Source organism: Cynocephalus volans, chromosome 15 (genome assembly GCF_027409185.1).
Source record: "Cynocephalus volans isolate mCynVol1 chromosome 15, mCynVol1.pri, whole genome shotgun sequence".
Taxonomy (NCBI): Eukaryota; Metazoa; Chordata; class Mammalia; order Dermoptera; family Cynocephalidae; genus Cynocephalus; species Cynocephalus volans.
Genome location: NC_084474.1, coordinates 43,010,537 through 43,030,606, shown reverse-complemented (window position 1 = coordinate 43,030,606; position 20,070 = coordinate 43,010,537). Strand labels below are relative to the sequence as shown.

The following is a 20,070-nucleotide window of genomic DNA, read 5'->3' as shown; positions in this document are numbered from 1 at the left end:
ATAACATATGCAAAATATACAAAGAACAACTCTATCAACTAAGAATATTATACCCAGCAAAGCTATCTTTCAAACGTAAAGGAGAAATGAAGAAATTCCCAGTTAAACAATATCTGAGAGTATTAGTTGTACCATAATACCCTTTAAAAGAAATACCAAAGGGAGTTCTTCAGGCTGAAAGAAAGAAACCCAGACAGTAATTTGAATCCACATGATATATCAGAAAGTACCACTAAGGGCAAGTATGTAATTATAAAAAGTAGGAGAAATGCATATATTATCCTTTCTTCTCTGATCCAACTTAAAGAGTAATTGTGTAAAATGACATGTGTGTAAAGTCTGTAACATATAAAAATGTAATGTATTTGCAGCATAGGGAGGGAGTTGGGAGAAAATTTATATCGGATTAAGATCAGGACATCAGGTGACAATTCAAATACAAAGGAATAAATGAAGATAACTAGAAGTGGTAAATAAATGTTTAATATAACAAACACTATAAGTATATATTTCCTCTCCTTTTTTATGTTTCTTTAAAAGACATAAAATTATATAAAATAATAATAATTCATTGGGTTTGTAACATATATAGACGTAATTATGTAGAACAATAATAGCATGCAATATGTATAATAATAACAATATGTATAACAATAACACCACACAAAGGATGGAAAAGAAATACCAGAGGATGTCAACAAGACTGTGGACAATGGAATTAAATGATAAAATTAAAATATAAATTGTATTTTTCATCATAGTCTCCATCAAGTTGAAGACACATTTGTAAGAAATGATACTGTCCATTTAGTCCATTTCTAAATACCTAAGCGTCCTGGGAATTTAACTGTGTCAATGAAATATTTTTTATATTTTTAAATGAAGAAAATTGGGTACACTTTAAAGATTTTTTAAGATTAAGAAACAAAAAGAAGTCAGAAGAAGCCAAATCAGGACTATAAGGTGGATGCCTAATGATTTCCCATTGAAATTCTCACAAAATTGCTCTTGTTAGATTAGCAGGAGCCTTGTTGTAGTGAAGAAGGACTCTCGGGTGAAGCTTTCTGGGAAGGTTTTCTGCTAAAGCTTTGGCTAACTTTCTCAAAACACTTTCACAAGAAGCAGATGTTATCATCCTTTGGCCCTATGAAAAGGCAATAAGCAAAATGCCTTGAGCACCTTGAAAAACCATTGCCCTGACATTCTGTTCACCAGTCCACTTTTGCTTTGTCTGGACCACATCTACCTCCTGGCAGGCATTGCTTTGACTGTGTTTTGTCTTCAGGATTTTACTGGTAAAGTCATGCTTCATCTCTTATTACAATTCTCTGAAGAAATGTTTTAGGATCTTGACCCCACTTATTTAAAATTTCTATTGAAAGTTCTCCTCTTGGCTGGGTACAACAGTTTTGACACCCAATGAGCAGAAAAAATTTGCTCAACTATAACTATAATTTTCCAGTCAGAATTGTGTAAGCTGAACCAAATGAGATGTTTATAGCATTGGCTATTGTTTCTGCTGCTCTCAGTTCTCAAATAGGGCACGAACAAGATTAATTTTTTCCTAGCAAATTAATGGGGATGGCCTGCCTTATGGGGTTCATCTTCAATACCAGCTTGTCCCTTGTTGAAACAGGTTATCCATTTGTAAACTGCTGATTTCTTTGTATCATTGTTCCTATAAACTTTTTATAAAGCATTAATGATTTCACCATTCTTCCACCCAAGCATCACCATAAATTTGATGTTTGTTTTTCCTTCAATTTTAGCAGAATTTATGTGGCTCTGATAGAGTCTCTTTTCAAACTGATGTCTTATCCATCTAGTGCCTCAAACTAGATCCTGTTCAGAAACATTATAACAAGTTAGTATGAGTTTATTTTAGTGTAAAAAAATTTGCAATCCATGCATATTTTATTTCATAATATGCGTTTTCCATGAATGTTTTGAAGATGCCTCATAGAGTATATCTATGTCTTTATAGACATATGTGTTCCTATATTGAACTGGAATTGAATTAGTAAAAGTATGAAGAAGATTTTCTTAAGTTAGGATGTGTATAGAAATGCTCCATAGCCATCACTAAGGAAATAATAAATACAGTAAAAAAAAAAAAAAATCATTAATGGAATTCATATGTTCCAATGGAAAATATTGAGTTAAAGCAAAAGTTAGTAAAGGAAGAATGGAGGACAAAACAATACATTACCAATCACAGGCAACTGAAGCATAGGCACCTCAAGGCACTAACTTGGTACTAGGATGCTCAAGACTGCCCCAGGGGGCAAGTTTTGATTGCCTGCAGACTTAGTTGATCTGAATGAGACTGGTGTCAAAAGTTGTTGAAATTTAAAACTAGAACTTCAAACTTCCATTAGGTATAGCTTCAAGGTACAAATTCTGTGACTGAAACTCCACCTTTGGTTCAGCATGATTAGATAAAGTTTTTACTATTACTGTTATTATTATTGTATTATTACTATTTTCACAAATTTTATTTTTCAGAACTAAATTGATTGCTACATTTTTTTCAGTTTCTCTGATTATCATGTTTGCTTTATCAAATCCTACCTTGAGAAAGACAGAACATACCAATACATGCAAGAAGACAACAAAATATACGTAAATAATTAAACATTTACCAGGTTAATTTACTATTTTTTCTTATACATATATGAACAGGTTGATGAGTGAGACAGACTGGTTGCAATTTTTCAGTCACACTTTGAAAAAATAATACCCAGAAGACTTCAGATGATGTGATACCAAATAGACAAGCCCAAATTACAAGCAACATTGTATGTATTCATTATAGTCAGGCTCCTTTGGAATATGAGGCAAAGGTAGCAAGACGTAAGTTAGCAAAGCAAATATACCAGCAACAAGTTTTACTTATTTCATAGATTGCCAAGGATTACTCCTACGCTCTATTAAGCTTTTGAGTAACTAACTAAATGCCTCTGAAACTTCATCCAATATACATTCCTAAAATAAGATCAAAACACTCAGTATGCTTTGGAAATCATAGTACAGCTAATTTTAAACCCAGGTAATGAAAGAATAATTTGAGCTACATTCTCTACATTTTCTGATAAAATTTCAAAATAAACCTTCGTCAAAGTCTAGAAGTATTATATCCAATGCTTCTCTTTGATATATCAAGTGTGTCACTGCTGTAAAAGAAAATTAGATTAGTTTGACAGGACTTATTCTTCACCTACATATGTATATTTATAAAAACCATAGTATTTCAGAGCTGAAAGGGGCTTTAGTAATTATCCGGTGAAATTGTCCTTCTTCTCTAAGAAAGATAAATGTTTTCCTGAAGCTGTGCAAGCGAAAGCAGCATATATTCATACGTTTTGGAATCAACGGGAAAATATTATTATTTTTGACTTAATGAATATAATCATAGGTAGTCCAATGCAATAAATAGTTTAATAAACACCACCATTAGCTTTTAAGACATTTATCAAAAAGAATTTGAACTCACATTAGTCTAAGAATGTGTTAAGTATCCCAGTAGCTTTATATCCCTTTGATGCTAAATTTAAGTATTTAAGATTAATATTTTAGGTTGAGAGACAGATTATTATCATCAGTAAAAAAATACATTAAAAGCACAAAACCATTCCCTCCTATTCAAGTTCTATATTCTTTTGGCTCACATAATTTAATTTTTTTTTTTTTTTTTTTTTGGCAGCTGGCTGGTATGGGATCTGAACCCATGACCCTAGTGTTATAAGGCTGTGATCTAACCAACTGAGTAACTAGCCAGCTAAAATTTATTTGATAAGAGTTCTTTCCTCCTTTTTGATCACCTCAACAATATTAACATAATAATAATTAACAGGATTGAGATATTATTTTTTATACAAAATAGCACTGGAAGTAAGGCAAGGACTAGGATTTGATATTTTTAATACAAAGGAGGAAAACCATGATAATTCCAAAACATGCACAATTTTTTTTTCATTTTAAAAATAAACTTTATTTTGCATTAAAATAAATAATAGTAATTTTACATTTGCAGAGCTGCAATGATAGTTCCCATATATTCTTCACCCAGCTTCTCCTACATTACATAGCCACAGTACATTGACCAAAACTAAGAAAATAGCACTAGTACAACACTGTTAACTAAACTATAGACATTTTTTTGATTTTGCTTTTCTCCCCTCTAACGTGCTTTCTCTTTTTTTTCATTTTTTCATTTTTTCTTTTTTTCTTTTAACTTCTCAATATACATTGTAGTTGATTTTCGTGTCTCTTTACCCATTCCTCTTTCTCCCTTTCCCCCCACTACATCATATCTGTTCACTTGTCTTAACAAGTTCAAGGAATTGTTGTGATTGTTGCGCCTTCTTCCCCACCACCACCCTTTATTTGTTCATGTATTTATTTATTTTTAGCTCCTACAAATAAGTGAGAACATGTGGTATTTCTCTTTCTGTGCCTGACTTGTTTCACTTAATATGACTTTCTCTAAATCCATCCCTGTTGTTGCGTATGGTAGTATTTCATTCTTTTCTTATAGCACAGTAGTATTCCACTGTGTAGATATACCACAGTTTCCTTATCCACTCATCTGATGATGGACATTTGGGCTGGTTCCAAATCTTGGCTATTGTAAATATGCTGCAATAAACATAGGAGTACAGGTATCCCTTTGGCATGATGACTTCCATTCCTCTGGGTATATTCCCAGCAGTGGGAAATTGTTTCTATGCAATAAATATGCTGAGTTTAGAAATGCTCAATTCCCAATTTTTTTTATAAATGAATTCACTGCTTGCGTTTTATATGTACTTATGACTAAAAAATGGCATTTAAACCTCATTAGAAAAAATACTTCATGAGCAAAAGCAAAATATTACTAATATTCAACTTGTATAAGCAAGAGAAAATGCATACATATATTTGACTTAAAGATGGGTAAAATGTTATATTTTAAAAAATGATAAAATATAAATGAAATAGCACTGGAAGAAAATTTGGAACAAATTTGAACAAGGGTTTATAGTCTCACCAAATTTAACTGTTTTATTAGTATCCCCATTCTTTGAAGCATAAACTTGCTTCAAAACAATGGCTTTTTTTTTTCGTGAAGTAACCCTTTGTACTGTGCTATGCTGAACTTTACCTTCACGATGTATAGTGACTCCCTCAAAGGATATCTTAGCCAGATTTCATGATTTCTCAGCCATGTTTTATTATTAGAATAGACTCTTTCTGGAATTTAAAACTCAGACCCATTCTTTTTAGAACTTTCATCTCAAACTTAATTTAGAAATGCCCCTCACTACAATTCTGGCTCTGCAGGCTTGAGGTGAGTATTTCTTTCAGATACTTCCTCTTCCATTATTATCTAGTACTAGCTCCTCCATTTCAAATGGGAGGAGAGGCAAAGTTGCAATCCTCTCTGTTGTTCATGGCTGTCTCTTATGAGCAATAGTGATTTCTTAGTGAAGAACACCTAAAGTTCTGACCCACCCTACCATAGTTCCTCCTGTGTGACATAACTTGTTTAATGGGCCCTCCTAGATGGATAAATTGTTCAAAATGACTCAATGCCACCTATACTTTCTGTGTACACATAAGCCAGGAAATCCATGCATTCTTGCCATGCTGACTATTGAAGATGTAGCTGCTTCACTGCTGCTACCTTTTTTCTAGGCTTCACTAATTCTTTACAATTATTTTTTTCCACTGATAATGTGTAACAAAGAAAGGTGCAGATAAGCACACTTTCCACTTAAGTATTTGTCCAACCAAAAGAACAGGGGAAAAGTAGCTATAATCTCTTGTTATATTTCTCCTTTTCATTTTCGCCCCTGTTCTGACTTGTCAGGGTAGAGTTATGGGGGATATAGATGGATGTGGAAGTAAGGCTGGTTCTAAAACCACTCTTCAACCTAGTACGGTATCATTTTTTATAAAAAACAAGAAATAATTTAAATGTCAAACTTAAATGTTAAAATTAAATAAGAATACCCACATGAAGAAATATTATGCAAAAATAGTAGAACAATGAAGAATTATAAATGCTAGTAATACAATGCTATATGAATAAAGTGATCCAAAATCACATTAAACTCACCATGACCTGGAGGAAATTTCTTCCATTTAATGAGTGCAATTAGCTCATATATGGATAAAGTAGGCCACTCCTCATAATAAGGACACTTACGGATTAATTCTAACTTTTGTATACTTTCAAGTTTTTTCTTTTCCTGAAAAAAAATAATTATTAAATTTTCACTATTAAGTACTTACAGAAGAAAGAAAAAATAGCAAATACATATATGGCAGAAAAAAATGCAATATAAATTAGTATAAAATACATTTGACTTTATTGGAGTATCACTCTAAGACCACATAGCCATATTGAAATTTTAATCTTCAGATCTGCATACTAAAATTATATTTTTCCACCATTCATAATATTTTATACTTTTATACATTTTAGTATTTTTGAAAATCCCATCATAGTTAAGACTAAACTCAAAAGTTATGTTTGATAATATCAAGTAAGTGGTACTGATATTTGGGAAATAAAAACAAAATGCAAAATCATGTTTTTAAAGCCAGCCACTCCAAAAATCAAAACGAACTGGCACTAGGGATTTGGAATGACGTTGAATTCTTAGAAATGCATCTGTAACTACTACAGATGGAAGAAAATGGATATCTCCCCATCTCTATTCAACATGCCAACACCCTGCAGGACCTGCACCAGCATTAGACACTATCAAGAGAGGCTGGAACAGCAGGACCGTAAGAATCTCCCAATCCCCTGATCTGTACAAACTTCCTCTGCCATCCAAGGGAGAAGAAATAGGAGAGGGGAAAATCTGAATTTAACTAGAAGAGAATAAATTATTAAACTTTCTGTGAATAAGTTATCTTAAAGCAGCAAATTTGGGGACTTGGAATTAAGTTGTGATCAACTGTTCATGCAGCTCTGAGTTTTGATGTCCGCTGTAACTATGAAATAGCATGCCAATCATTCCCAAGAATTTTTTTTTCCTAAAGTGGACTGTAGAGATTTAGAGAGCAGGAGTACTAATATCTGTCTAATCATTTTAGTATGCCTAGTACATGACAAGCTATTGACACCTGAAACACATATTCGTTGAATAACTGAATAAGTAAATGAATTAATTAATGAATCTGAAGTTCACACAAAACAAAGGACATTTCAAAAAAATACCTAAAATACATCCATAGAGATCCTTGTTTCCACCTCAACTACTCATCGCCCTAATAGGCTTGAGTGACGTTCATCAAATAAGGCATATTTTTCTAGTCTCTAGGTGAAATCAAATTTTTTTTCAAAATGATGTAGTTATTTAATTACATAGAAAAATAATGTTATGAAGTAAGCTGGTTATAAGTAGCAGGTCAAAGATGACTTTACTTTTGATAAAAAATTAAAGTATGACCATGTATACAAGAGACTGGATGGTTACATACCAAAATATTAACAGTATTTACTTCTGTTCAGTGGTTAAATATTCTTTGCTTTTGTGTATTTTTTGAAACATGATTTTTTCTGAAACAATAACAACAACAACAAAAAGGTTCTGGAAACAACCGTTATTAAATGCCAGGAGTTAGAAACCCAAGAAGCCAAGCCAGGAGCCCAGCAGTCAAGGTCTGAAACCCAGGACAGGTCCAGCGAGGGTGACAGTGGTCAAGCCCAGAGATGGGACATTGTTCTTTTGTTTTTCTATTGGAATGCTGTTTATCAGATGGTTTCATCTACATTTGATGTTCTCAGGGTACTTATATTTAATGGGACTCTATGAATATTAACTGATGCAAAAGCAAAATGAAGTTAGCAACTTTGGTTTTGAATCGTTACAAAACATACCTACTTTGTAGTCATACACTATGCAAAACACATTAGAAATCAAGTATGAAATCACACTACAACAAAAAAACCCACCTGACTAAATCACTAACTTTGCTTTTATTTTTCTGACCTCTGTTCATTTTCAATTTTCACTGAAAATCTATTTTTTGTTTCAGTAATTTGGAAGAGGTAATTTTTCTCACACAAAAAAACTAACATTAATGTACAATAAGCATTGTCTAATGGCGTGGCTTTAAATCTACTGACAGTTGCCCTTGTCTTCTAAGTACTCTGCAGAGTGGGAAGAGCTCGCCAAAATCCAAACCACCTTGAAATAAACAAATTTAAATGAGTATCACCATTCTTTGTGTGATTTCAAAAAAGATGTTTGCTACATTACCAAATAGAGAATAGCAGAATATACCTATATTGGTGTAAATGAAGCTCAAAATTTTCAATTGTGCACACTCTACCTACCATGGTAAGACTACTAGGGAAACTTCATTCAAATAACAACACATAATCCATATTTCTTCCTCTTTAAAAAAAATAAAAGAAGGGCCGAGCCCGTGGCGCACTTGGTAGAGTGCTGCGCTGGGAGCGCGGCAACGCTCGCGCCGCGGGTTCGGATCCTATATAGGACTGACCAGTGCACTCACTGGCTGAGTGCCGGTCATGAAAAAACGACAAAAAAAAAAAAAAAAGAAAAAAAGAAAAGAAAAAGAAAAAAAGAAGTGATGCTACGTTTATCCTAAGGTGCTTCTTCTTAGGTATTTCCCAAAGCTCAGGAGGGGTCAAGACATACCGTTAAGATCCAAGAAACAACTAAAATCAAAAAATAAGCTGAGACTATTTTTTGCATTACCACCACATATCCAGTATACTATATCACATTTTACAACAATCCAAGCCACAAAAGCCTGTGGACAACAGGAAGGAAAGGTAAAATTTAAAAAGATATGGACATCTTTGTCTAGAGAGGCAAAACTTAGCTAGAATATATTCCTATATTGTGCTCATATATAGATTAGATATGGTCATACCGATTTTAACTTTGCATATTCCTTTGCAGGGATTTTAAGAATTTCACAGTCATCTTCTGTCACCACTGAGAATGCCGGTGCAACTGATTCAATCTCAGGTATAACTTCCAGGGTTCCAAAGGTACTCCATTGTCTAAGCTGTAAAAATACCAAAAGCAACTTAACCTTAATTACCACACACCAATATAAAATGCCAGTGAGAGTGATACAAGTAGTCTAGGTGAGTCTGCAAAAAGGAATAATTGTAGGTCAAGCCCCAATTCTAGGAAAAAAAGGTGCTCTAAACAGTCTTTGTGTGGATGGCTCATATTTCTTCTGCCCAATGTCACTTTTCCAAGGCAAGAAACATTTCCACTCTTTTTCACTGGCATGACAAAAAAAAAAAAAAAACATAAGAAAAGATCTTCCATTTTATTCAATAATTCACTGATAGTTTTATGTGCCTAGAATAATGCTTGGCACATAGTAGCCATTCACTAAATACCTGTTGAAAGAATGAAAAAAAATAGTTTTCTTACATACATGGTCTTCTGTTTGTTTTATTATTCTCATATATTGGTAGTAATAAGTAATAATAATAATAATGATTGTAGAGTTATGCAATGTAAAAATCATTGACATATACTCATGGATTCATGTAGGGCCTCCTAATTTAATATATGAAAAATAAATAGTAATAATAAAAAAATTATGAGTAGAATACATATCGTAAGTTATTAGGATATACTGAGACTATATATAGCTACATAGAGGATTCATATTCAGGTTTGTCTGGGAATAACTGTAGGGCATATGAAGGATAAGGTATATTTGTATGAAAGATTGAAGATCTTTTTAGGGAAAAACGTAAGGTCAATATGGCTATCTAAGATGATATGGGAAGACTTTCCCTCTTCTCCCTCAAACCCATAGAAAGACTAAATACTTTTCTTTTTAACTAAATCAGCAACTGAACTTGAATCTGTAAGTCTAAACATAAAGAAGAAATTTGAAATGTCAAAAAGTCTCAGCTGAAGCCAAAGTGGTCCACAGTGCTATGAAGCTAGCATGAGGTTCTGAAGTGCTGAGTTCTTGGGCTTGTCATCTAGAAGCAAGAGACAAGGGTCATGCAAAGTGAGAAACTGGAATTAAGCCCTCTTGTCTTAAGCCTCATATGTGAAATGGAAACAGAAAAAAAAAAATCCACTCACTGCTATAAAAGCCATGAAGAGGCTTGCCCTCTAGCTGTGGAACTGGGCAGAACTATCACAAATTAGGAACTTAGGTCTGCAATTTATGTGGATGCAGATTACATATTTACATATAGTACAGGACACAAAGCTGAAAAATTAATGTAAAGGCTGATGATGCACAAGTGGCAAAATCCCTAGGATCCAAAAACGTGCAAACTTTAAACTTTTTGTGTAAATTTAGAGGAAAAAGAGTTCTCATAAAAAGAATTTCCTGCTGATGACAAAATCACAATAAAAAAATTACTAGCCACACAAGAGAAGAACCCCTTTGAAGGAAATTCAACAAAGAAGCAGAAAAAAAATTGAGCAACCTAAAAAAGGCTATACGCATTTAAAATTTAAATATAATTTAAATCAGATATAAAATCAGAGCATGTTAGAAGCAAAAAGAGGCATTTTGTGTTTAACACAAAATTAAACTTCTATAAATAAAAGCTATTGAAATAAAAACTCAATGGACACAGTAATTTGTAGATTTAAATCAAAGAAAGACCCATGCATGGACATGGATAAAATATGAGAAAATAATTTGGAACAAAATATATAAAATATAGAAAGAATGTAAATAATAAGGAGGTTTTAACAGATATGGAAGATAGAGAGAGACCAGTATATACCTAATAGAAATTCTGTAAGAAAGCAAAAGGAATGGGTGAAAGGTCATACGTAAGTGATAATGGCTGCACATTTTCCAGAATTGAGGGAAAAGGTGTGTCTTCCAAAAGAAGGAGCACAAAAAACCTAGAGATGTATTTGTATTTTATATTCCTGCTCAGGATTTGGTATACTCCCTTAACCTTTCTCCTCTTCCAGACTCCCTCCCCTCCACGTCTAGTTTGCTGTCGATAATTTAAAGCATCTATTTTCTACATGTATTTCCCAGCTTTCTAAATTGCTTTTAGTGTTAGTTTTAATTATCTAATAAGCCACTATAAAAGCAGACATGACTTTGAATAACATTCAAAAAATGTAGAAAAAGAATTCAACCTAGAATTCTATATTTACTTAAAATAGCAATTTAGAGTGAGGGTAAAACAAATAGCAAGATGTGATTTTTAGATACTATGTGAAACAAATTACTAACAGATGAATTTCAGCTGGAACAATATTGAATACAAAGAGAAGGAATTCAAAGAAGTTGATAAAACAATGATAAATGTAAATAGCATTATTGATAAATAATAATTTTAAAATTACTAATATGGGGTGCCTTTAAAATAAGAGAGATTTAAAATACTTTTACAATAGTGACTCGGAAGAGAGGAACAGGAAGATAAAATTAAAATATTTGGGGATTTTAATATTCTCAGACTAGAAAGGAAAAGAGTTGCATAAGTTTTCTTAGTTCAAATTACAAATTTAATAATATAAAAATTGGAGATTTGTAGATATAAAAGAATAAACACAACAAAAAAAATAAAGCTGTAACAAAGCGAGCTGCAAGTCCAAATAGAAAGAATAAGTTTTTAAAAAGTGAGGGATATTTACTATGAATATGGAAAATATAAAAAATAATACTTCAAATATCTAATAAGCACCTATAATTTGACTTAAAGAATAGAAACAACAGCAAAAACAATTATTAAAAAGACTAAAATATTTTTTTTTAATTTTTGAAGAACCAATTCACTCACATACAAAAGAAACATGCTTAATCTTACTGAGAGAAAGATGTTAATTAATGTCACAATGCCACACTTAGTTTATCCATTGGATTGAAAATATTAAAGCAGTCTAACCTATGTACCGGGGAGATATTTTCACACATAACTCTGGATACTGTGAAAACCTTTAAAAATGTAAAATTACCTGGCAATATGTATTAAAATAAACAAAAAGGCACGCAATATCTTATCAAGAAACCCATCTCCTCTGAATCTACCTTGTAGAAATGAATGCATTTTAAAAGATCTATTTACAAAAACTTTATTGCAGCACTTTTTAGTGGCCTCCTACTGGAATCTTCTTTAATAGACATCAAGTTAGACTTAGTTTCTTGATATATATATGCAACTGTGGGGAAAATAGAATAATTTACTCAGGCTCCCTTGCTCAGGTCTGGCTGGAGGGTCGAGCAGCACATTTCTTGTAAACTAGTCTTGGGGGTGGAGTTAGTGCGCATGTGCACCTGTTTCTTTCTAGTTAATTGCTTTTGTATGTTCTGCAGTTTGTGAAGCAGGCTGGTGGCAGAGAGCTCACATCTAACAGTAGAGCATGTTTACTCTGCGAGCAGCTGCTGCGTTTCAGTTTTTCTTTGGACTTTGCTGGTAGCAGTTGAGTTTCTGCGTTTCTCCTTTGTACTGCCTAGCTCCTAGATGTGTGTGTGCTGAATAAAGACTATTCCTTCTTCAACCAAGGCTCCAATGACCTTTTTGCCTGTTACCTAGCTTGTAGACCTGGGTGTGAAGGGTTTGTGAATGGGCTCGAGGGGTCTGTGAGCTCCAGACCCAGCTCTAGCTCTACAGCAACCAACTCTAAGTTTGAACATATTACTAAAAACTAGTGACATCTATGTATCTTAATCTGGAGCAATTCTTATAATCATAATAATAAAAAACAAGTAATAGGTGAAAAGGTATGTTAAAAATTGATTTTTATAAATTGAAAAAAATCCCAAAATAGCAATCCATGTAAGTATATGTAATTGTTTAGTGTCAGTTTGGAGGAAGATGTGCAAGTGTACATACCAAGCTAAGGTTTATATGTTCAGGGGATAAAAATGGAAGTAAAAAGTCGGAAAATTTGTGAACTTTTTCTTCAAACCTTTTTTGTACTTTTTTTCAATGGCAATAGGGAGTAAGCATTAAATTTGTAAGTTTTATATATTTATTAAAAGCAATTAAAAATGCAATTTCAAAACAGTGGTGCCAAGTTATTTTCCATACATGTGTTATCTGTCTTTAGATCTTTATAATGATACATAAAATATCTAAAAAGGTATAAATCAGATGTTTACAGTTGCTGTGTCTGGGAACTGCAGGTAATTATCAATGTCTACTATATACCTTGGTATTTTCTGAATTTTTCAATAGATTCGGAAGTTTTAAAATCAGACAACACTATAAAGATATACAGATCAATCTTTCTCAATTTTTTTGAAAACATTACTCATGAAGACTAAGTATATAATCCTATTTTGGTGGAGATAGTTGATGGAGGTGCACACACACACACACAAAAGCATTTCTTTTCCTTTTCAATTCTCACGTTATTTTACTGAAAAGTAAATGATAGCTAAGTTTATTGAAAAATGATGTATTCCCATGCTTAAAAATATTAACTTCTATAATAATACAAGACCCATACAATCAGCCTCTGAATAATAAAAGTTAGTAAACCTATAAAGATTTCTTTTGAATAAAATCATTACATTGAGATTTATCTTAAAGTGCATTTAAAAAAATAATAACTTTTCGGAAAAACAGAAGAATTTATAGGTGTAATTTTTTTCTCCTTGTATTATTTTTCTTTTGCTTTTAGATTCCAGGCATTTACACATTAAACAAGGTCAGTAACTAAAATTAGAGCTGCTATTTTTAAACCAAGAAAATATCTTGTTTTGAACGATGTGGAATATGTTTTCTTTTCTCTAAGGGACTTACGAGGCAGACAGAGAAAATACAAAGCTCCCTAGATCAGAAGCTCATAACCTGGGTCCATGGATGGACTTCTAGAAGACTCAAATTCCTATATTACACCACAGTTTGCGATTATTTGTAAATTTCCCTTTTCCTTAAATGAGTTTCCATAGATTTCATTATATCCTCAAAGTTGTCTATTTCTCCAAAGACAATTAGTAAGCCCTGCTCCAGATAGAAAAATATCAGATTTTCCCCAGGATTTAGCCTTTGATGGCTTTTGTAGAACATTCTTTGGTTATTCTCATAACCAAAGAATAATTCAAAGTAAGAAAAGGATAGGAAGATGTTGCATTTTATAATATGTCACATACTTACGGAGATTCCGGGTGTTTATAGAGCTATATAGTGATTTATGGAAAGTAGAAGTAGGAACTGGATGAGAGGACAATCTGATTGAGACCTAATGCATTCCACTGGCTAAAGGATTGGTCTGTGTGCTTAAACAGGAATTCCTGAGGTACATTCATTCCAGACTTGTATGCAGAGTCAAAGAGGAATCCCTTTTCAATAACAGAAAAATAATTGATCTTTCAAGATTATATAAATAACTATGCACTCTCTAATCAAGTCAATTTGTATATATAGCCAATAAATTCCTCTTTAAAACTTAGCCAATCATGACTTCCTATTATGTCCCTCATGCACTTTTGGCAAGAAGAGTCTAGGTACCATAATAGAAAAGAGAACTAGAGAAGAGAACAAGTTCTTCTTATTTTCTCTAAAACAAACTGGTTCCTTCAAACATTCTCAGGGCACTTCTACCTCTTCAACTCTTTACAGAAAACACTTGTCTAAAATATCCAGCACACTGACTGTTTATTTTAATGCTACCCAGCTTCAAGATCCAGCTTAAATCCCATCTCTTTCATAAGGCCACCTAGTTCACCTCAGTCGTCCCTCTGATTTCTAATAAATTGTGTAATTTATTTGTTCTATAACATGCAATGTTCTCATAAATAAGGGCACTCTAGAAAATAACGATAATAATATACCACTATGTTTAAACTTTGAGGATAAAGAAATTTGTGTCTTTCCCTTTTTTTTAACAGGGAGATTTTTAGCAGCATAAGAGCCTGGAACATAAAATCATCACTTGGTGCCACTATAAGACCAGCATCATTCTAATCAAGTGTCCTTACATTTGATTAGTCCAGTTATAAAAAATTAATTGATCTATTAGCTAAGTCTTAAGTTTGGCATATAGAATTTATCTGATTCTTAATTTCACTGTGGCTATAGAACATGCACAATTATTTGAAATTTGTTGAGACTCAGTTTATACCCTGGCATGATATCAATATCAGTCTTTTAAAATGTTCCATATGCACTTAAGAGGAATGTGCATTCTGCAATTGTTGTTTGCAAGGTTGAATACAGGTGAACTCGGTCAAATTTGCTAATTGTGTTCCGAATTTCTGTATCTCTTTTGATGTTCTTTTGTGTGCTTCATCAGTTACTCAGTGGTGTCTTTTAAAATCCCCCACTATAGCTGGAATTTTTTTTTTATTTCTTCTTTTTGCTCCATCAAGTTTTACTTTTAATATTTTGAGGTAATAATTTTCAGAACATATAAATTTAATAATCATCATGAAATATCTTTATCTTTAATGATGCTATTTCAATAAAGTCTACTTTGCCTATTAGTATAGTTACTCTAGGCTTCTTTTGGTTGGTTTTATCTAGTTTATCTTCTTCCACTATTTTATTTTTGCAACTTTCTGTACTTTTTTAATAATGTGTGTGAGCATATAGGGTGTTGCTTCAACCAGTCTGACAATCCTTGTCTTTTAATTTTAAGTATTTAATCTAAGTTTAACTTAATATTATTAATATTTGGGTTAAAATATGGTATCTTGAGAGGAGGCAGGGCAAGATGGCAGACTAGAGGTTCTAGGGTGTGGTCCTCTCACAAAAAAGAACCACCAAAACAACTAAGAGACAGCTAAATATCAATGGACGTGTCTACAGGAGAGTTCAGGAGTACTGCAAGAGACTTGTGACATAACGGTGGAGCACAAAAGCCCAAGATGACAGCATAGAGAGGAGAGAAAGAAAGGTGCACAACCTCGGTCACCACATCTCTGCCACCAGGATCAGTGCAAAAGAGACTTTCTTTTGTGGCAAAAAGATAGAGGGCCCACACCAACTCCCATTTTCAGCACAGAAGGCTGCATTTCCCTTAGCAGGAGGATACCACATCCCCGGCAAGCCAAGAGCCAAATGTTGGGAGCTGCCTAGAATACACACACTGTATCACTCTAGAACATATATATATAACATGTACCCCCTTCCCCAACCCGCATGACCCAAACCAGTACAGTACAGCACCATCCTGAAACCAGTACCATTGTTGGAGCATGCCCTACCCTGAGACCAGTAGCCACAGTGCTTCCCCAGCCTTAGAGCTTCACAGTTATCCCAGCACTCATAGGAGAGGTTAAAATGCACTGATTTCAGCAGTTTGAGGCCTGGACCAGGCATGGCTGCGACTCCAGTTATGCACATATGGGAAGCCAACCCCAAATCTGCTAAACTGATGCATCCCCTTATCCCCAGCCAGAGATCAGAGAGCAGATTATCTTTCCCACCCCCACCAGTGAACTAAATTCTGTGTGCCCAAGCTTCAAACAGCTCAAAGGTCCCTACTCTAACACATCCCCAGGCCAGTGGAAGTAAAGGGCATCAGAGCCCTCTTACAGAGGCAGCAAGGAGGTCTTGCCCTCCACAGTCCCACCTAGCACCCTTGCCCACCAGCCAAAAAGTGGTTACTAGGGCCTCCTCATGGCAGGCCTACTTTACCACCTCACCCACTACCTGACAAGCAACTGGCAGGGTCCATTTTCAGCCTCATCTAGGGGCCTCACCCACTGCAGCCTCATCTAGCAGCCAAATGAAACCCAAAAACACACTTGCAAGTGAAAGTCCTTTCCACTGAAGATCTCCACAATATTCAAAGAGGTGACTCTTCTACCAGACGCAGCAGATATTAATGCAGGAAAACAAGAAAAATGAAAAAATAAAGAAACATGACACCACCAAAGAAGTAGAACAATGCTCTAATAACAGATCCCAAAGAACCAGAAATTACTGACTTGCTGTAAAAGAAATTCAAATTAAAACCTTAAGGAATCTCACTGAGATACAAGAGAATACAGAAAACAATTCAATGAAATCAGAAAAGCAGTTAATGATCTGAATGAGAAATTTAACAAAGAGTTGTATATCATTTAAAAAAAAAAAACAGAAATGCTGAAATTGAAGAATACATTTGCAGTGAGTGGATTGAATTACATCCACCCAAAACTCACTGAAGCTTGAATTATGTCTACCATGTTTTATGTATTAGAAATTTGGCCCCCACTGTGACTGTTAAGAGGGTGGGAAATCCTATTATGGTAATTGAAGGCTAAGGCCTTGAAGAGGTGATTAGATTATAGGACTATGCTGTAGGGCTTTAAAAGTGGAGCATACAGAGTTTGTCTCACTCTCTCTCTGTTCTCTTGGCTTCCACCATCTTGCATTATGAAACCCCTGGTTCACTGTCACCACCACCAGATGGGCTTTGGACTTCCTAGCCTCAGAAACTGTAAGCAATAAATTTTGTTTACTTTATCAACCACTCAGTTGCAGGTATTTTGTTATGAGCAACAGAAACAGACTAATACAATATTGAATGAAATAAAAAACACATCTGAGAGTCTCAACAGCAGATTAGATCGTGCAGAAGAATTTCTGATCTTGAAGACAATTGTTTTGAAATAGCCCAGGAAGACAACAAAAAGAAAAAAAAAATTAAAATATAAACAAAGCCTACAAGATTTACGGGATAATATCAAGCAAACAAATATTCAAATATGGGCATTCCAGAAAAAGAAAACAAAAAAGCTTAAAACATATTTAATAATAGCTAAAAACTTCCCTAGTCTTAGGAAAAACATAAACACCCAAATTTAGGAAGCCTAAAGATCCCTAAAAAGATTCAACCCAAAAAGGCCCTCTCCTAGACACACTGTAGTCAAACTGTCAAAAGCTAAAGAGAGAATTCTGAAAAGCAGGAGAAGAGCATCAAGTCACTTATAAGGGGATCCACATTATGCTAACAGAAGACTTCTCATCAGAAACCCTATAGGCCATGAGATAATGGGATGATATTTTCAAAGTAATGAAAGAAAAAACTGCCATCCAATAATATTATACCCAGCAAAGCTATCCTTGAGGAATGAAGGAAAAATAGTCTTTCTCAGACAAACTTAAGGAGATTCATCACTACCAGTCCAGCCTTACTAGAAATGCTTAGGGGAGTCCTACATCTAGAAGAGAAAGAACAATACAGCCATCACAAAAACACCAGAAAATATAAAACTTACTGGTAGAATAGAAATACAAATTAGAAAAAAAAGAACTCAAAGCTTATCAATACAGAAAACCACCAAACTGCAAGGATGAACAATAAGAGACCAAAAAGGATTAAAAGACACGCAAAACAATCAGAAAACAGCCAACAAAATGACAGAAGTGAGACCTTACATATCAGTAATAATCTTGATTGTAAATGGACTAAATGCCCCAATTAAAAGATACAGATTGAGCAATGGATAAAAAAGAAATCTACATTTTGCCTTCAAAAAAATCATCTTACCTACAAAGACAAATAGACTGAAAGTGAAGGGATAGAGAAAGATATTCCAAGAAAATGGAAAACAAAATTAAACAGAAGTAAACTTACATTTGATAAAGGAGACTTTTAATCAAAATATGTACTAAAGGACAAGGAAGGGCATTATACAATGATAAAGGGATAAATAGAGCAAGAGGATTTAATAATTATAAATATATATGCGCCCAACACTGGAACACCCAGATATATAAAGCAAATATCATCAGATCTAAAGAGAGATATAGACACCAGCATAATAATAGTGAGGGGTTTTAACACCACACTTTCAGCATTAGAGAGATCACTTAGAAAATCAACAATGGAATATTTGATTTAAATTGCTCCATAGACTAGATGGACCTTACAGACATTTATAGAACATTTCACCCAACAGCTGCAGAATACACATTTTTCGCATCAGCTCTTGGAACATTCTCCAGGATTGATCATACACTGGGCCACAAAACTAGTCTCAACAAGTTAAATAAAACTGAAATCATATCAAGTATGTTTTCTGACCATAATGGAATAAAACAGTAAATCAATGACAAGAACTTTCAAAACTATACAAATACATGAAAATTACACAACATGCTCTTAAACAATCAGTGGGTCAAAGAAGAGATCAAAAGGAAGTCAACAATTTTTTGAAACAAATCAGGACAGAACACAACATACCAAAACGTATGGGATACAGCCAAGGCAGTACTAAGAGGAAAGGTTATAACAACAAATGTCTACATCAAAAGAAAAGGAAGATTTCAAGTAAACAACCTAACAATGCACTTCAAGGAACTAGAAAAGCAAGAACAAACTAAACCTAAAATAAATAAATAATAATAATAATAATAATAATAACAGTATTAATAATCAGAGCAGAAATAAAGGAAATTGAGACTAAAAATACAATACAAAAGAGGTATGGAGCCAGGGACTGGATCCCTCTCCCACAACCAGGCATACCGCCAGTGCCTTGGGACCCACTTGGGGTCCTGAGGTATGGAGCCAGAGACCTGAACCGCCCCCACAACCAGGTACACTGCCAGTGCCAAGGAGCATGACAAATACATCACTTCCACGTAGGTGGCCCATGACAGCCACCACAATAACCACAGCTGCCATGAAAGCAACTAGACAGCACAACCACCACGCAGATGGTCTGCCAGCCACTAGAGTGCACTACAAGGAGAGTCATCAGCAGAGACCAAGGAAAAGAAGAGGATGTCTCTCCACAAAGCCCATTCCAGAGTGACAGAAGCAGCATGTGCTCTACGATAATATTGGGGGACCTGATCACACCTGTCAGCATTGAACAGATCATCCAGGCAACAAATCAAGAGAATAACCATTACTCTTTCAGAAGGAGAGAAGAAATCTAGGGTTATCAAAGGTGGGAGGGGAGAGGGAGAGGGCTATAAGGAGAGATTAGACAAAGGGCATAAAGAATAAGTATGATTTGTAACAATATATATACTAGTAATATTGATTTGATCAACATATGTTAACGCTGAACCCCAAAAATATGTATAATCAATTATGATTCAATAAAATTTTTTTTAAAAAGATTAAATGAAAAGTTGGTGTTTTAAAAAGCTAAAATTAACAAACCATTAGCCAGACTAACCAAGAAAAAAAATGC

The 20,070-nt window shown here is 34.0% G+C and overlaps 1 protein-coding gene across 1 annotated transcript in view; it reads right to left on the bottom strand.

Moving 5' to 3' along the window:
- CNBD1 (cyclic nucleotide binding domain containing 1) overlaps positions 1 to 20,070 on the bottom strand; it is a 493,815-nt gene that overhangs the window by 132,185 nt on the left and 341,560 nt on the right. Inside the window, exons 7-8 of the mRNA XM_063079257.1 lie at positions 8,902 to 9,039; positions 6,101 to 6,233 (exon numbers count right to left, since the gene is read on the bottom strand). Of these exons, the coding sequence (XP_062935327.1) occupies positions 6,101 to 6,233; positions 8,902 to 9,039 (271 nt within the window). The remainder of the gene's footprint in view (positions 1 to 6,100; positions 6,234 to 8,901; positions 9,040 to 20,070) is intronic.